The sequence below is a fragment of the Odocoileus virginianus genome, chromosome 13, assembly GCF_023699985.2.
Source record: "Odocoileus virginianus isolate 20LAN1187 ecotype Illinois chromosome 13, Ovbor_1.2, whole genome shotgun sequence".
NCBI lineage: Eukaryota > Metazoa > Chordata > Mammalia > Artiodactyla > Cervidae > Odocoileus > Odocoileus virginianus.
The window spans coordinates 49,829,137-49,848,968 of NC_069686.1; the positions used below are offsets into that span (position 1 = coordinate 49,829,137).

The 19,832-nt window shown below is 38.4% G+C and overlaps 1 protein-coding gene and 1 long non-coding RNA gene across 3 annotated transcripts in view; one reads left to right on the forward strand and one right to left on the reverse strand.

The window, feature by feature from the left end:
- Window positions 1-19,832, reverse strand: part of THSD7B (thrombospondin type 1 domain containing 7B) — a 970,494-nt gene that overhangs the window by 218,525 nt on the left and 732,137 nt on the right. The window contains exon 15 of the mRNA XM_070476270.1: window positions 13,502-13,680. Coding sequence (XP_070332371.1) covers window positions 13,502-13,680 — 179 coding nt within the window. The remainder of the gene's footprint in view (window positions 1-13,501; window positions 13,681-19,832) is intronic.
- LOC139038071 (uncharacterized) lies at window positions 418-14,353 on the forward strand. 2 transcript variants are annotated; one of them, XR_011491001.1, is made up of 3 exons: window positions 418-570; window positions 4,222-4,278; window positions 13,872-14,353. It is a non-coding gene; the product is annotated as an uncharacterized lncRNA (long non-coding RNA). The 2 variants fall into 2 exon arrangements; XR_011491002.1 differs by lacking the exon at window positions 13,872-14,353 and adding an exon at window positions 13,562-13,821.

Consider the following 19,832-nt stretch of genomic DNA (forward strand, 5'->3'; position numbering starts at 1 on the left):
TTGCCTGGTAGTTCAGGGGTAAAGAATCCTCTTGCAATGCAGGTTCTATCCTTGGGTCAGGAAGATCCCCTGGAGGAGGGAATGGCTACTCACTCCAGTATTCTTGCCTGGGAAATCCCATGGACAGAGGAGCCTGGCAGGCTACAGTCCATGGGGTTGCAAAAGAGTTGGACATGACTGAGCAACTAAAATGACAACAGCAACCAGACAAACTGAATCAGAGTCAGAATTTTAGCAAGCTCTGTCACTATCCAACTTCGGTGACTGAGATGTGAGTTACAGTCCTTTAGAGGAGTGAAGGAGGCTCTGGAAAACTTTACTGGTTTTAAGATTCTCTAGAGAGAATTCTTATTCTTCTAGTCATTGTTGCATCAGGAGGCTATGCCTGAAACTGCTAATTGTGCTGTCATCCTGAGGTTTATCTTTCATTCTTCAGCTGACTTCATGCCAACACTGATGATGAAAAAGCAGAGAAACTGAAAAAAACACTATGCCCTTGATGGCATTGCTGAGCCACAGAAACAATCAACTCTGGAGCCCACAAGACCTCTGGGTTTCTTGTTATATGAGGTAATGCATTTCCTTATTGTTTCAGCAAGTTTGGATGGAAGCTTTGGTTAGTTGCAAAGCATCCTAATACAGAGGAGAAGCAGGAAATTTTTCTGATTGAATTCATGTTGGTTTTATGTATTTTTCAAAATGGAAAGCATCTATGGCCTGATCATCTATATTTTCAACTCATTCAGCCTCTCTCTTGAGTTTCCAGGAATGCAAGCTCCCAGTGGAAACTTGTGGCACAATAGATTAGAAATTGGAGGAGGAAATGGCAAGGCAACTCACTCCAGTATTCCTGCCTGGGAAATCCCATGGATAGAGGAGCCTGGTGGGCTACAGTCCATGAAGTAGCAAGAGAGTCAGAGATGACTGAGGGACTGAACAGCAGAATAGCAAACTCCTCCTGGCTTGTCATTCTAGAGACACATATGCTGAATGAATGAATAACCGCACAGGTGCAGAGAATTAAAGTTATCTTCCAAAGTATTTATAATTACCCTAAATTCATTTTTATTTTTACCTCTTCTTTTCTTGAAAGCTACCGTGGCTCATTAATAAATTACTATTGCTTAGAAGTCCCTGTCCACATCATGCACTTACATAATTGTACCTGCTACATTACAAGTTTATATGTCTCTTCCCAATGTCCCTAATTATACAGCATGAGAATTCACATGTGATATTTGTTGAGTAGTACAAAGCAAAATATATCTACCTTCTTATCATACTACTCCAAACCATGGATCCATGCGATATATGTTTCCACCAATTCAGAGGTATTTGCCCAGGCTCCAAAGACCACATGTTCAGTTAATCTCAAAGAGGTCACTTGCCTTTAGTGGGTAGGGGCAGTCACCATGTGGGCAAGCGCAGTGGGGTGTGTATTTCAGGATGAGGTCAGAGTGTCCCTTTCTTACTTGTTTTCCTTAGTGAATAAAATGTAAAGAACACAATCACATCACTGACATTTCTTACTGCACTTGTGTTCATTTGGATATAATAGGTATTCAAAGAGGAAAGGAACAATAGACAGGCAGAGATCCTGTTCTAGTCAGTAATTAGGTGACAAGTCACCTTCCTGAGCCCCAGCTACCTCTTTCACAAGAGGGTGGGGTTTCATTCCACAGTAGTTCTCAGCCCTAACTCTACATTAGAATCATCTGAGGATGTTAAAAAAAACAGACTGTTGGATCCCACCAGCAAAATTTCTGATTTAGTTGGTCTGAGTGTAGGGCAGGAATGTAACACTTCTCCAGTAAATCATATGTGCAGCCATGATTGAGAAGTAGGAGACCAGATATTTTCAGGTTTCTTCCTAACTTGAGCTATTCTCATATATGATTGTCCTGGAATTTCTTAGTACTGTTCAGTCAGACACTCTTTTCTCAGGTATGGAGAATGCTGCATAAGAGCCTCACATCCTACCGACTTGGCCTTCCCTTAGAGCTATTTTCAGCCCAACAAAACTTGGTAGCAGCCATAGAGAAAGGGATATAGTTACCCTACAGGCACCTAAATAGGTGTGGGGATATAATACACTGTAGGCCATCACCAACTCGATGGACATGAGTCTGAGTAAGTTCCAGGAGTTGGTGATGAGAGGGAAGCCTGGCGTGCTGGCCTCCATGAGGCCACAGAGTCGGACATGACTGAGCGACTGAACTGAACTGAGGCACCAGAAGGAGAAGAGAAGGATATGTGGAAGGTGTTTCTGAAGCCATTTAAATTATCTTTCTAGCTCATGAATAGGGACATGTTTTCGGAGAAGGCAATGGCACCCCACTCCGGTACTCTTGCCTGGAAAATCTCATGGATGGAGGAGCCTGGTGGGCTGCAGTCCATGGGGTCGCTGAGAGTCGGACACGACTGAGCGACTTCACTTTCACTTTTCACTTTCATGCATTGGAGAAGGAAAATGGCAACCCACTCCAGTGTTCTTGCCTGGAGAATCCCAGGGACGGGGGAGCCTGGTGGGCTGCTGTCTATGGGGTCGCACAGAGTCAGACATGACTGAAGCGACTTAGCAGAAGCAGCAGCAACTCATGAATAGGGACATATTTTGCTCTCTGTACCCAGAGTTCCTCTTTCCCATCGCTTTGGTCCAGCATCCACAAAGGGCATGGGATCAGTTTCAGGTAAGCCCAAATCAGACTGCACAGCCAGGTGATGATAAATCTATGTTCACTCCAAATGCAAACCACTCAAACTACACATTCAACTGGCCACTCGGCTGTAGTAAAGTATACTTTTATTGGAAAAAAGTGAACTTTTGGTTATTACATGAATTACACAGACAACATACAAACCCCAGTAAAAAATATATTAACCAAGCAACTTCAATGCACCTTACTCCTTTAAAATCACAGAGGGATAACACCAAAAAGAGCAACCTTTCACTGCACTCAGGCCAAATTCCAACTGCCAGTATCTGGATCTCAGTGCCTATGTGTGCGTTCAGTCGCTCAGTAGTGTCCAACTCTTTGTGACCCCATGGACTGCAGCCTGCCAGGCTCCTCTGTTCATGGGGATTCTCCAGGCAAGAATACTGGAGTGGGTTACCACGCCCTCCTCCAGGGGTTCCTCCCAACCCAGGGATTGAACCCAGGTCTCCCACATTGCAGGCAAATTCTTTACTGTCTGAGCCACCAGCAAAACCTATGAGTTTTTTCAAAAACAGAAGAATGCCCATACTTAACCTGAAAGGCATAGACTGAACATTCTTCTTAGTGAAGCACTCTCAGAAATTTCCATATGAATACCCCACTTTCCTGGCCTTTCAGGTCTGATCAGACCTGGACATGGATTTTTGCATAGTCGGTCAGAGTTCTCCACAAGTTTAGGCTTCAGTGGCCACCATGTACCTGGCTTCATTACACGGGTACCGTATTGTTTCTTCCCTTCCTTGTAGCACTTATTTTACTCTAATGGTGTGACCTGCACTTGATAAACACAATTTTTGTTCACAAATCCTATCTCAGGCTCTGCTTCTGGGAGAATCCAACCTAACACAGCACTGTCATCAGCTCTCAAGGTGTTCATCGAAAACTGGGCAGTATATCTGTTTTGGGGGTGGTGTGAAGAGACAGCTGAAAAATAAAGAATAAATAAGGAAACCAACTAGTAGGGCAAAAGAGTCATGTAAATGTGAATGGGAGACGTGAGGATGGTGGGGGAGGCAGAATACAGCACAGAGGGTCCCCAACTTGTGAAGTTTTTACTTTACAATGGTGCACAAGCAACATGCACTCAGTAGAAATCATACTTCAAATTTTGAACTTTGACCTTTTCCTGGGTTTGCTTGCTTGTATACTCAGTCGTGTCTGACTCTTTGCAACCCCTGTGGACTGTAGCCCACCAGCTGCCTCTGTCCATGGGATTTCCCAGCAAGAATACTGGAGTGGGCTGTCATTTCCTCCTCCAGGGCATCTCCCTGACCCAGGGATTGAACCTGTGTCTCCTGTATTGCAGGAATATTCTTTACTGCTTAGCCACTGGGGAAGCCAGGGGGTAGCAATATCTGGTACATACTTTCTTATGGTGCTGGACAGGGGCAGGGGGCAGCAGTCCCAGTCAACCAAGTGATCACAAGGGTAAACATCCAATACAATTACAACCATTCTGACACAGACAATGATTCTGGGTTTTTTTCTCCCCCTTTCATTACAGAATTCAGTAAACTACATAAGATATTCAACACTTCATTAAAAAATGCTATAGGCTAAGGTAAGTACTTGTTCTGAGCACTTTTAAAGTAGATGAGGCTAATCTATGATGTTTGACAGGTTAAACGAATTAAATGCATTTTCAACTTAAGATGTTTTCAACTCACAGTGTGTGTATCTGGGCATAACCCCATTGTAAGTCAAAATACATGCTCAGGTAGGTTATATTTAGAATCTAAACTCGAGCAAAGATTTAAAAGTAGAAAAATACATTTAGGCTAGTATCAAGTGTCCTTTCAAATAAACAAAATTTAAAATTTTGAACCTACAATGACTTCAATATAGTTGTTTTCCCTTGTTTTAAAGATGCAGAAAAGAAACAGCCATTTTCACTCTGTGTTGCTGCCACCCTAGTTTATGACACATGGCCCCTGCGGGCCCCTATTTGATATACAGAGCATTGGAGAGTTTAGTTCAGTTCTCAGTCCTTGCCTGAGACTGCTATTCATACTAATTTACCTTCAGTCTAAGGATGACAAGACTGGTGTCTGTTAGTGTGGAAGCTGGCTGTGGCCAACACTTCTGCTGTTGAGAGCCACACTGTGGAGGTAGACTTTGCAATTGGTTTCATACTTGCTTTCAGCACAGGTGACCCTTGCCTTGTCATCAAAGAGAAATATTCCTCGTCAGGGAAGGAAACAACTCCAGCTGGCCTTGGGCAATCTTTATTTATTGGTTCAGAGAAAAAGTTCATTTGAGGTTTTCTGTAACATACAGAAAAGCCCAAACGAACTTTTTGGCCAACCCAATAAATGGGAGCAAAGCTTGATTTTAATCCAACGTAGAGGGATCTGATAAGTAGTTCTAGGGTAAAGGTGATACAGGCAATCTAATTTTATTAAGAATGTTTGGTAATTCGTAATTGAAAGGCAGTGTCAGTTAACAGAGATTATAGTAGATACCAATCAACTGATTAATAGGATCATCTTGAGAATGTTAAATTCTCACTGTTTACGAAAAAGCCTGTATGAGAGCTGATGAGTGGATAGAAAGACAGAAGTGACCCCTTCCTCTTGACTTAGCAGCAGCTTCCCTGGCCTGAGGGCCTTGCTGATTTCACCATGACTCTGGGCTCATAGAACATGGTTGGGGCAAGATCATGAAACATCTTATAAACTATATCATATAGTTTGTGTTCTGTCCTGAAGACAACAAGAAAGAAGCAGAGGAAGCATGATGGGTATGGCAGCAAGCCAGTGCTGACACATTTGTTCTCTTTGGGAAGAGATGTATATGTGGTAGGAGACAGCAATCACTGATGTGCTGTGATATGGAAAGTGATGAGATAAATACTTAATACATGCATATGGCTTTCACACCTTTTTACATGATGTCAGACAGGTCATATTTCAAGTTATTATCTAGAATTATGTGCTACCTATATTCAGAATGATCTGTGGCAGTGTATAAGTTAAAATGAAGTGCCAATTATCTAACTAAAGTTGTATATGTGCATAGCATGTGACCTAGGAATTCTACTTTTAGGTCTGTGCGCAATAGAAACGCACACATGTGAGCACCAAAGACATGTGCAGGAATGGCTGCAACAATGTTCTTTGTAATAACCCTAAATTGGAAATAATCCAAATGTCCATCCATTAATGAAAACAGATTAAAATGTGGTATACAATCTAATAATGGGATACACACAAGGACACTACATAAAGCTGGAAATGAACAAAATTATTGCTATCCATCACAACATGGACAAATCTCACAAATATGCAGAACAGAAAAAGGCAGACAGAAAAAAGAGTACATAGTACAGAGTCCATTAGGTAAAGTTTCTTTAAAAATTATAAAACTAATTTATCCTGTTAGAAGTCTGAATAATAGTTCCATTTGGTGAGAAGAAGATGGTAGAGAAGGAGCTAGAGCTCAAAAGGGGGCATGAAAGATATTGATAAAGTATTACTTCTTGATGTGGCTGGTAACTGAATGGGAAGATTCACTTTGTGAAAAGTCATGGAGCTCTACTCATATTGATTTGTTTATCTTTCTGTTACACACCTTAATAACATTTATATAAATAAAGATCCAAAGAATCTCAAGCTCCTAGGAAATTAGTTACAAATATGTAATAAGTTACATCCCTTTTTCCCACTAGGAAAAAATGCAATATTAAATAATATAGGTGAAAACAAACTGACTGGAAACAGAAATTATGTGTCAGAGACCAAGAAAAAAAAAATCCTAAAATTTATCAAGTACTTAAGTCTTTGCCAAACAACATAACAGGAAATTTATGTATATTTTCATTTTATATTAATTAACACAATAATCTTAAAAGGCAGCTGTTATTGTTATACTCATCTGGCAAATTATGAAACTGAAACTCAGCAAGGTTAAATAACCTTACTGAGATTTAGTAAGGTTAAATAATTTTCTCATGTTCTCAAAGCTAGAATGGGGCAGGGCAGCACTTGACCTCAGACCTGAATGACTTTTAACCCCTTATACACATCGTTTCCATAGTGCAGTGGTTATCACGTTCGCCTCACACATCAGTGGGTCAGCCTGAGCAAGTAATCATCCTCTCTGCTGCTGCTCCTGCTAAGTCCCTTCAGTCGTGTCTGACTCTGTGCCGCCCCATAGACGGCAGCCCACCAGGCTCCCCTGTGCCTGGGATTTTCCAGGCAAGAACACTGGAGTGGGTTGCCATGTTCTTCTCCAATGCATGAAAGTGAAAAGTGAAAGTGAAGTCTCTCAGTCATGACCAACTCTTAGCAACTCAATGGACTGCAGCCTACCAGGCCCCTCTGTCCATGGGATTTTCCAGGCAAGAGTACTGGAGTGGGGTGCCATTGCCTTCTCTGCATCCCCTCTAAGCCCTAGTCTATTCCTCTATGAAATGGGAGAATACTCCCAAATTTGCTTGGAGTAGAAAAGAACTAGTGGTTGTGTTCACTGTTGATATTAGAAAGGGTATGCTAAGTCAACTGCAGGGAAAATCTTTTCCAGAGATGACTTCAGCAAAAAATATCACCTCAGTGACAAGATTCTCAATTCAGCAGTGGTCATCAATGTGCCTGATCAGAAAAAGGAGCAAAGACAAAGCTTTGTTAACGAATATGCCTTCTGGAACTTACTCTTGTGCTGACCACAGTTTGCAGAGCAGGGGTCTGGGAAACTGTTTTGTACCAACTTTTCTTCCACCCATGGTGATTTTTCTACTCTCATGATCAGTAAAGGTTATGAAGCAAACTCTATATTCCAAAAGATTTAGATAAGCTTCTCAGAGAGACTATTTTTATCTGGACTCTTAAGTCATGTTGTTTTTGCTGTTCAGTTGCTCAGTCATGTCTGACTCTTTGAGACCCATGGACTGCAGCATACCAGGCTTCCCTGTCCTGCATCATCTCCTGGAACTTGCTCAAACTCGTGTCCATTGAGTCCGTGATGCCACTGAATCACCTTGTCCTCTGCTGTTCCCTTCTCCTCCTGCCTTCAGTTTTTCCCAGCATCAGAGTCTTTTCTAATGGGTCAGCTCTTCAAATCAGATGCATGACAGGAGGAGGGAAGTCTCCAATTTGCATTTAAAACTTAAAAGGTAGGATGATTCAGGAAAGATCTGAAAAGTAGATTCTGCCAATACTTTTTTATAGAAAAGTACCTAAGCACTTCTACCTGAGTACTTGGTTAAGAAGACAGTTTTGCAAAATTTCCAATACAGGTGATGTGAGGCTGCTGCTGCTGCTGCTAAGTTGCTTCAGGCATGCCCGACTCTGTGCGACCCCATAGACAGCAGCCCACCAGGCTCCACCGTCCCTGGGATTCTCCAGGCAAGAGTACCGGAGTGCGTTGCCATTGCTTTCTCCAATGTGAGGCTAATATTACCTAATATAATGTTTCAGACCTTCAGGAGTTAAGGGATTAGGAATAATATGAGGTATAACAGCACATTGGAAAGGGTTCCAAAGACAAAATTTGACAAAATTTGCCCATTTCACGATTTTATAACTATCTCCTGCCAATCCTGGAAACCCTGCCCAGCAACAGCATTAGGGAAATTTGCCAAGCCAACTTAGTAGAGAACTATCTAGAGGTACATAGGAATCTCTTGCATTAAAAACTAAAAATGAGTTTGAGTATGTGCAGAGTGGCAATGCCCAGTATTAAATAACACAGCAAAATGCAAGAGAGTGGACAACATGTAGAGGACAATTGCTTCTCATGAGTGACACTGGCGGTTCTCAAGAAACATGATCAAAGTTGCTTAAGATTTCAACAAGTCTGAGGGGCAGTCCTTCTGGAATGATCAACAGTAGGGTATATGTAGATACAAGTGTAGGGGGGAGAGGAAGCTCTTAAGAAGGAAAAAAATGATTTTTTCTTTTTTTTGCTTGGAAATGACCACAGGGCAAGAACAAAAACAAAAGACTGCCTCTCCTGCAAGCCCTACTCAGCTTAGTTAGTGGTTTGTCAAGAGTAGAAAGCACAGCATTTGGGTTGGCAGACAGCCAAAAAGGATATGAGCGGATGAACACCAGCCTTCAGGAATCATTTCACTCTGCCTATGAGATGGGGTGACATGTACTTGGGCTTTGCTATAATAATTACTATGTCAGGGAGAGGTGAAATGTTTTAGTAGTATCTGTCTTTATTAAATCCTCCCAAGTAACCCTAAGGAATAAATCATGCTGCATCTCTTACTTTTGTGACCTATGATATTTCATAATTAAAACAAGTTCTCATCAAAGGTGCAATCAATCACCAACACCTACCTCCCTAGGCAAGAACAGTACGCCTGAATGTACTTGATCATGGACAACTGTGGGACCTTCCATATTAATGCTCAAGAAGATGACTTCTTGCTCCACTACAGTCTGGGGCTCCTGCCAGTTCCAGAGTGAGCAGAACTTTTGCCAATGATTTGGACTAGGTGAGGATGAGTGGAAGTTGGGCAGGTCCAAAGGAACCAAGAGGCCAACATCAGCTAAATCAAACTAAGTGTTAAATGTAGCCATATTTTTCTGGGTAAACAAACATTCAGATTGAATGACAATTATCCTCTTTCCACATCCCAACATGTTACTAATAATTAATGAGGCAATATTAAAATGAGCATAAACTACTTCTCTATGGAAAACTTTTCTCATCTGAAGTTGCCTTCTAAGGGAGAAATTCTCTTGCTAAAATACAACTGTTTATCTTTGGAAAGAAAGTATTCTTTAAAACAGTGTTACCTAGCTATGAAAAATAAAATGAATTATACTCATCATTTACAAATTTCGGCCACTTCTCTTTGGGGTAAAGACACACCTTTAAAATAGAAATTGTTTCTAGAAAACATTCATTTAATTTATATCCTCTCATTCAGATGCAAACATAATCAAAACTCTTTCAAAAATGTGTTTAAATAGATAGGGTAGATTTTTTAAAAAGTATAGGTAATGAATCCCAATGTAAGATTTCTGCTCATGTGCATTGAACACATAGATTTGCAACATATAAACAACATGAATTTCCTGCCCCTCCCTTGCTTTCAATTGTGTAAAGAATTCATAAAAGGAAATGTCAACCCAGTGGAACTTTAATGTTCTCAAATTTAATCTTCTATTAAGCAGAATTACAAAAGAAAAAATACAGCAAAAAGATATAGTACAAGTGCACTTAAATCCATTCACTACATTATAGATTGTAAAAAATTAAAATATATTATCTATTTGATTTTGCACAGTAGAGTCAAGGACATCAGGCAACTGACTTGATAATTCAATAAACTATTTAGAAGTTTTCTAGCTAAATGAAAGCTTTGGGTAAGCTGCACGCTGGAGCTACTTAGCATCACAAATACACTTAGCAGAAAACCATCAAAGCATAGCTGTCACTTTGGTGCTTCTGGAGAAAGAGCTATCATGTTGATAAGTTTTAGTCTAAAAGGGAGGCCTTTTATGAGAGATTATAAATATCGATTTCACAAACTGACTCAGAGCAGTTTATGAGTTTGTGTACATAATATCAACTCTTTCATTTATATCACTGAGTTAAATTTCAATGGAGATACAAACACAGGATTTTTCAGGCAAATCGTGAATGACTTAAGGACAATTTGGAGTTCTTATTTCTTCCTGAAGATCTCAAGTTTTTTTGAGAATTCGAATGGCAAATCACAGCTTAAGAGACCAGAGTTCTAATATATATTTTATTCTATCTATAGAGCTAGCCACCCACTCATCCAGAGAGAAAGCTTCTTTTCAAATAAAGCATCCAATGAATATAATTTGACAATTCACTGGATGGTGTACCAGGGGCTAGAATGAGCTACAAAAGCAGAAAGGCAGCCCTTGCCCTCAGAAAGACCCCATGTTCTAAAACGAAACAAAGGAGGAAAGTGACTAAATACATGCAGGAATACTAACATTTACACAGCTTGCACATAACATACATATATGTGTATGTACACATATATGTGTGTATAATAAGTATATATAATACACATACATAAGAAAGTTCAATCTTTTTACAAATTATATGTTAGGCTCAATCTGTCATATACTGAATCTTCTTTATGCACAGGTACCGAAGATATGAACTTTTCTCACTGCTATAATTTGGTTATATTTTTTAAGCTCTTTCTTATGGGTGAATACATGAGAGAGTATTACTCTGGTTCCAAAAATAGGACAATAAATTGAGACCTAAAAACCAATTGGAAAGAAGACCAATAACCTAAGGCCAGTAGTAAAATTGAACTTTACAAAACAGCCTCGGTGGGTGTACCTCTACTAGATCATATTTCTAGCTTAGAGGAATAGCGAGCTCTTCTATAGAAGAACTGCCATAAATAATAGAAGCTGGGGAATATTTCTTAAATAACGAAAATTCCTGACAATTTATTTTCAGATGAATTAAGAAAACATGGATAACTTCAAGAAATGTCAACAAATAACACACACACACACACAAAGGGGGGTCTGCAATACATAAGAGCAAAAATATAATGAAATCCACAGACAACTTTCCACAAATACAATTTTAAGTAAAAGTATGCTTTAGAAAAGAAAGGCCTCTAGTGAAAATTCCCTTTAAGTTTAGTATTTTTTACAGTGGCATTTTTCCTTGCCATTCATAGACTTACAAGTGAGAGGGAGGGCTTATTATTTACTATCTTGATCAATTATGTTAAAATATCAAGTATGGATTAGGGTGAAGTTTTTCAAGTTTAAACCACATATTATAGATACCTAAAACCTCTTTGCATCAGAATAGATGCCATATTAAATTTGATTTCTGATAACTAAATTTCAGGATTCACTTCTGAGCATCAAAACCAATGTCTTTGGAATGCTACCCATTTCCTTCCCAAGTGCAAAAGCTAGAAATAGCTCCTGTGGACAAAGCCATCTTTGCTTAGTTTTCACATATGGAATTTACCTAAATTATTTTTGAACATGGGATTAATTTTTAGTGTGTACTACTTAAATGTACAAGTTTTAAACATCAGTTAAGTGTTTAGAACAAGTTACCTTTAAGTCCTAACAGGCATACAAGTACTTTATCTTATCCATACCTTCAAATTTGATAGACAGTTTTGATACATTTGCATACACACAGTGAGAATATAGTTTTGGGATCTGTGCTCAAATGAAGTCCTTTTACTCCCTGGATAATTTTCTAGTTCATAAAAGTAGCATATTAAAACTAGTGTTTACCACTAGTTTTATAAAGGCTTCAGTTTCTTTTATGGTTTTGAGGAGACAAAAGAATTATCACACATTATTTATAATTACAAATGCCTCGCAGTTATTTCCTTCTTTAAATGCCTGGAAAATCCCCTGGGAGGGTAAACTAGTCTTCAGACAGAGGATTAATTTCAAAGTCCTCTTTCTGATCATCAACCTGGGTCATACCTTTCTTCATACTAAGGATGATTCTCTCCTCAAACTCCCCTTACTTGGGTTGTTTCCCTCCTGTTTTCATTAATCATATCCCACCCTTCCCTTTCCCAAACTGTTGTACTTGGGAAGTTTTGTTTTTCTTTTTTTGGACAAAATTTGTGTGGATTTTGCAATCCTCTGAATTGTTTTTTCCCCAATATGCTTTATATTTGCTTTGAGGGAAGAAACCAGGATCATTATTTTACTCCACATAACTTTAAAAAAACAAGACTAGCCTAATACTTTGCCCTGTCTTAGAACACAAACATTTTTTGCCATTATAATAATTTTTCATTTTTAGCAAGTTATATATCTTTCATAAAAACTTACAAAAACAGTTAGAGATGTCAGTCTTGAAATGACAAATGATATCTAAATAGAAGTAGTACTAGATATGTTATTTATATTAATCAACTAGACATTGGATTTCCCTTCTATTAAACAATCTCTATAGAAAGTCTGATCAAAATGGGGATTAGAGGGAAGAAACAAATAGACTTAGTAATAGAAGCCTGTGTAGCTATTCTGCTAAAAGTTTCAGTCTTAGAGTATCTGCAGACCCATGTTTAAGGCACACTTCACTTAAGAATAAAGAACTTATTAACAACTGTCATCTTATACTTCACCTACTCAATTAATTAAAATGTATATATCAGTCCATGTATAATAACAGTATGCAATCATGGGAGAAATTTGAGTTCTCTATCATAATTCTTAATTAAATCTTAGTTTCTGTTATATGTTATTTCAAAGCTAAAATGAAATATTCTAATCAACTTTGCTTAAGATGGCAATTTTATTTGATATCTACATGACAATGTATGCCTTAGGTTCCATTTAGGGAAACAGCTTTGATTTAGGGGGAAAAGGTAGAAAAACAGCTCAGAAGAGACAGAAAGAGCTGTGAAAACACCGACAAGATTAGGAACAAAGAAAATTAGGATGAAGAGTTAGGTAAAGGAAAAACAGAACACCAGTTTTGGAGTATGGAGATGAGACCGCTCATCTCCCAATATTCTCCCAATATTATTGCATACACATACACACAAACCTTTTATAATATGATTAATCAAATAGCATTTCAAGATAATTTAAAAACCAACTGGATTTCATTTTTGTAAACATCATTATAGCTAATATTACCAAGTTGTTCTCGGCATTGCCTAGGAGTGGGCAAAGCTTCTATTACTAATTCTATTATATTAATTTCTATGCTCTTATCCACTCTTCTGAACTTCTAATAACTTTCTATGAGCTACTTATAACAAGATAATGACTTCAATTTCAACAGGAAATAATAAAGGAGATACTTTTTCAGCTCTGTATTTGCTTCATGTACTTTACCTGATTCTTGAGATCCAATTTGGGACATGGGCGACCTCCATTGTATGGTTTTTCTTTCAGCCATTTCGATCGAATTCTCACTCCAATCCCACAAGATGAACTGCAAGACCCCCAACTTGACCAGTCGCTTAACTTGCAATCAAACGGGCAAGGAATGACACATTCTTCTTGAATATAGCCTGGAAAATATTTAAAAGAAGTGAAGAAAGTCTGATCAAAATGTACTGATCAAATTTACTTTGTTTCCATTATTAGAGATCAGATTGCTTAACAATATTGCTTCAGGGGTTTCAATAAACAAAAGGTTTCCAAGAGAGATACATATGACTACTTCTCCATTCCAAATTTGTGCCATCTGCTTACTTCATAGGCAAATCTGGGATTGAGGAAGGAAGAAGGGAAAAGTGCAAAGTCTTGCTTTCTGATAAGAAGAAATGGAGCAGCTCAGGGTTAATGATGGTACTACCTCCCCATGCACTGGATCTACATTTCCTCTTCTGGGAACAGAGAGCATAATATAGTCAGTCTCAGCGCCTTTGGTCTGCAAAGATTTCAGAGAAAGATCTTGATTCTCACGCTGTGTGGTGTGACTTGAAGGTAGGAGGAGGGCAAAGACTGAACCACGGATTAGGAAGGGCAGGATACTACTGAAAAGAAAAAAAGAGGAATAGTGAAAGGCTGTACACGAGATGCTGGACTGGAATCAAGAGGTGAGAGTTGAAGTATAGTTGTAGATGTTCTAGATTTACTAGCTCTTATTCCTGTCCTCAGCCCACTTCTTGCTACAATCTTTCTCTGATTAACCATCACCTCTACAGATCATTACCAAATATGTGTTCCCAATTTCCATCTCTCCAATAAATTCTATGCCACCTACTCATCTACTCTAATCAGATGCCCTAGTACCCTCAAATTTAACATGTCTAAAGTTGAGGTCACCAGTTTTCTCCTAGAAGATTCTAATTTTCTTATATTCTTCACCTTAATTAACTGCAACATCTCTGATTTCTGTATACTGGTGTATGAAGTCACTCAGTCGTGTCCGACTCTGGGATCCCATGGACTGTAGCCCACCAGGCTCCTCAGACCATGGAATCTTCCAGGCAAGAGTACTGGAGTGGGTTGCCATTTCCTTCTCCAGGGGATCTTCCCGACCCAGGGATTGAACCCAGGTCTCCCATGTTGTGGGCAGATGCTTTACCATCTGAGCCACCAGGGAAGCCCATGCTGTATATACAGGTGTATATACCTGTATAATCTCTTTCCTTTGAATTTGGGCAAGACCTGTGATTAGATTATGGTGTGTGCAAAAGGGAAGGGAGTGCACAGATATTACGAGTATGCCAAATTTTGAATTAATCCAAAGGAAGATTTTCTGAGGGGTCCTGAATTAATCAGGTGAAAATCTTTAAAAGAGTGGGCCTTCTGTGTGTGTGTGTGTGTGTGTGTGTAGAACAAAATTCTCCACTGGTCTTAAAGAAGCAAATAGCTGTGCTATAAAATGCCTACAGGTGGCCACAGGGCAGGGGACCACAGGCAGCTGCTAGGGCCTGCGGACAGCCCCTGGCTCTCAGCAAGCAAGAAAACAGGGGTCTCAGCTCTGCGGGTTATAATACATGAAGATGATTCTGCCAACAATTCCAAGGGAGCTTGGAAGAGGAGTTTCCCTCAATCACACCTCTGCAGAGCCTTACATTTCAACTCACAACTTGATTACAGCCTGGTGAGACTCTTCAGCAAAGAATTCAGAGAGGCCATGGCTGTACTCCGACTCATGGAAACTGTGAGATAATACATGTTTTGGAGGGCTATGTCTATGTTAATTTGTTATGCAGCAATTGAAAGCTAACAGATTATCCAAAATAAAAAATATTTCAGTTACCTTAGACCAGGATCCATCATTTTACACATATACTAACTAGTTCTTATGTTGAAGCATCACAACAATGTCCCCTACTCTATAATTCTTCTGGTTCATCCCTGGTTCAACTCTTTCTGGCCCAGAACACTGAAATATTCTCTCCACAAGTCTCCTTTTCTCCAAATTATTCTCTTTGGTATTAGTCAGTCACTCTGAGGAAAAAGTTACTTTTCTAAAATACATAATAATTTACACTAGTCCTTTTATAACCTTTGCTGATTCTCTATTGTCTTGAAAATAAAGTGACAACCACTTTACAAAAACTATAAGATTCTTCATAAGTGGCTCTAAACAAAGATTTTCAACTTTGGCCGCAAAATATGTTCCCATTGGCCAGGTTATACTATGGACTAATTCAACCGAATCTCAGAGGATGGGACCTAGGCAGTGGTAGTTTTCAAAGATCCCCAGATAATTCTAATGTGTAACTTAGTCTCAGAACAACCTCCTTGTTTTCCTCCTGCCCTTCCCTCTCCTATATCTTGAAATCTTTCCACATAGACTACTTCATCTTCTTCAGTAATATTTATGCCTTTACTCATGAAAACACTGCTCTTCCCCTAACCAGCTTAGCTTTCATTACTTCCCTAAGTGGCTCAGATGCTATAGTCCATAGGGTCGCAAGGAATCAGACGCAACTCACACACACACACACACACACACACACACACACACACTTCAACTACTCTCCTGTATGGTTGACCATCTGGCCCCATCACTCCTCTGCCATGCCCAGTCTGGCTAAACTTCAGATCTAAATTGGTCCAACTATGTTCCTACTCTGTACTTAATAATGGAAACCAAGCGGAGACTAAGGCAGTGCTAATGCCACACACTGCTTGGTGAGTCTTCTGAGTTTTCTTCTCGCTCCCATTCCACATGACAGATTTACCAAAGCTTCTCTCCTGTCTTCAAACTTTTAAGATCTGTTCTTTTTCAGAAGAAACAGGAATGAATATGAACTGTTTTAATTTCCTATGACTGTATTTGTATGAACTTCCATATTTTTCTTCTATCTTCATATCACAACAGAAAAGGTACTCATTTTCTTATATAAGCCATCTTTTCACCACTTGCTGTCTCTTTACACTCTCTCACTCTCCAATTTTAGAGTTATATTTCTCTTACATTAATACTACTAATTAATACTAGAATGATTGTGCATTTCCCAAATAACACTCACTGATAAGAAAGAGCACATTTTAAACACCTAAGTCATCAAGAAGGATCCCTCCGAGGTTGAAAACAAATTCTATTTGGGATTGTTAACATTCTCTATCATTTATCGTAGTTATAATTGTACAGTCATTTACTAAGGAGTTTTGATTTTTAATTTAGTACTAGGCATGTAAAAAATGCTAACTACAGGATTAACTAGAGACCACAGGCATTACTTGGTTTTACAGAGAAACTGAGACACAAGATAATTCCATTTGCTACTGAATGAAAAAAGCAGGCTAGTAATTAAGTGAAATTAACTTTCTTGGTATAAATGCTTCAAATATGAAATTTCAGGAGATGTCATATAAATAAATTGATATTACTTGTGTCTACTTAGATTCTATTTTAAAGCAGATTTTGAATTAGATGCTCTTTTGAATCAAGGAGACTTAAAATAAATATCATCTATATTTGCATATTGAAGGACTTTTAACTACAGGGCCTCTTAGCAATATGTTTTTCTTTTTTTTCCCCCTGATAAGACATGAACCCAGAGGATCTCTATGAAAGTCAAGGTCACAAGTTCAATGAGTAAAATATAATTCTGAAATTCAACAGATCTGAGAGCAGCAGTGACATTTATTTTTCAGAAAAGGTATTTGCATGTTAGAGTATACTCAAAAGGAAAGATCATACTGAGAACCATTAATAACTGCATAGTTTTATACTTATAATTGAAAGATTAGTTTTATCTACATAATACCTACAACTGTTGGTAGCAGAATATGATCAAATGTGACTACCTACAAGTTAACCTGCCATAAGAGAATCCCAATTTCTGACTATGGAAACTTCAATAATGTTTTAAAAGTTCATTTCCATAAAACATACCACAGACTAGCTGCATTGGCAACATTCATAAATCTAAATCCAATTGCTGTGAAAGAAGCACTTTTTCTACCGAAAATATTTTACACGATAATTTATAAGCAGAATATGTTGCTTGGACCAACATATTACTTGGCCTGTGGATGCCTTCATGTTCTATTTTAATTATCTGTATGCATATGAAATTGAGTATGAAGTAGTTATTACAAAATTATCAGTAGAGAATGCAACCAACATAGTGATTTTATAAGCCATATACATTGTACATAGTAGGTGTTCAAAAAGTATCTATTGATATTACAGATAAAGATGAGCTGAATAAAATATATTAACAGAATCTGTATGTTATAGCTAGAGGAATTTAATGACTTACCCCCAAAAGAGCTGAAGCCCAGGAACCTGGTTTCAATCTATATTACTAACCCCCACATATTGCTCTTTAGGTTAGTTCAATAGATGTAGGTGAAAACACAGCTCTCTAAATATAATGGCCTCATTTGATAAGACCACTTCTCAGGATATTATGTGCTGTGAATATTTTTCTTCTAGCATTCAAGTACTAACACTTCCCCTTCACACCTCTCACTGCCCCCTGAAAATCTTGTTTTGGAAGATGTGAAAGAAGGAAATATTGATGATATTAATCCTGAGGAAATAACCTAGGTTAATTTACTTATATTTTCCTACTGTGTAAAGTAATAGCAAACATCTGCCTAGACAGTGAATGTCCCATTGATTAACACTGCTAAAAGAAGGATAACACACTACCAAAAATAAAATGTTGCTCATCTCTTCCCCAGTTCAAGTGAAGAGCTGGGAGAACTTTGTGAGTTCGAATGATATCATGTCTTCATTTGTCCATATTTAAAGATTTATTTACACATTTTAGTCCTATTATTTATCTAATAAGATGTACCATACTTAAAAGTATGTGATGACTTAAGTCAGAATGGTTTAGATAGTCTTCAGGAAAGGTGGGGAAAGCATGAGGGCAGAAGTTTTAATATTATCACAGGAAAGAATTTGAGAAATTAGATCAATACTTTGCCATTGTTCTCAAGGGAAACACTGACAAACATCTGCTTAAAATCTCAGTCCATTAGCATGTGGCTAGGTAGTGTGAACTGAAGTGCCAGCTTGCTGTTGTGCATTTATATCTTGAACTGAGAAGCCTGCTCATGAACATCAGTTACATTCTTTCAAAGATACAGTCTTTCAAAATGGGACCAACCTTGTTTAGGCATCTGGAGGCCTGAGAGGGGAAGAGTTGGAAAGCACCTAAAGTATCATTTGTTTCTTCCGTTAAACTTTTGAGTTATGGCATGGAAGAATTGATGCTTTTGAACTGCGGTGCTGGAGAAGACTCTTGAGAGTCCCTTGGACTGCAAGGAGATCAACCCTGAATATTCACTGAAAGGATTGATGCTGAAGCTCCAGTACTTTGGAGCTGATGCGAAGAGCCACCTGATGTGAAGAGTCACTTGATGGGAAGAGCTGACTCATTGGGAAAGATCCCAATGCTGGGAAAGATTGAGGGCAGGAGGAGAAGGGGTTGACAGGGGATGAGATGGTTGGATGGCATCACCGACTCAATGGATATGAGTTTGAGCAAACTCCTGGATATAGTGAAGGACAGAGGAGCCTGGCGTGCTGCAGTCCATGGGATTGCAAAGAGTCAGAAACAACTGAGCAACTGAATAACAACAGCAACAATAAAAAGAACAGTTTTGAAAATATAATTCTTACTGGTAGACGAATATCTTTACTGCATATATGAGAACCCATCAGCACAGACTCTCTAATATTAACCATTGTAAAAGATGGTTATGATACTGCAAATAACAAAGTAGCTTATTTGGATCCACAACCTTATCAGATACCTGAATACAGCTAAATAAGAAGTCATACAAAGTTCTAATAATCACATTACGGAAAAAGTTTTCTGGATTCCCTAAAACTCAATATTTCATAGCACTATTATGTATTAAACTTTATTATATCTACCAGAAAGAAAATCATCTAAGTGTCAACTAGTTTTCTTAATTAAAAATAGAATTTATTGGTGAACTTTCAGATGAAAAGCTATTGAAAGTCATTAAGGTCAAAAGCTTCAACTTATAGACTGGTCAGAATTAGAAAGGGAACTTGAATCCAGACTTGATGGAGATACACAGCTCGCAATCAAGTAGGAAAAAATCATTACTATGACGCCAGAATGTTCTCTTTGGTTCTAGAGTGACAAGTCAGAAAATCAACCCTGGCCCTAAAGAAATTCACATTTTGCTAGAGAGCAGTCTTATAAATAAGAAAAAAAAAAAAACAAAACAAAACACATAGTATATAATCAATGACTTTAATTAT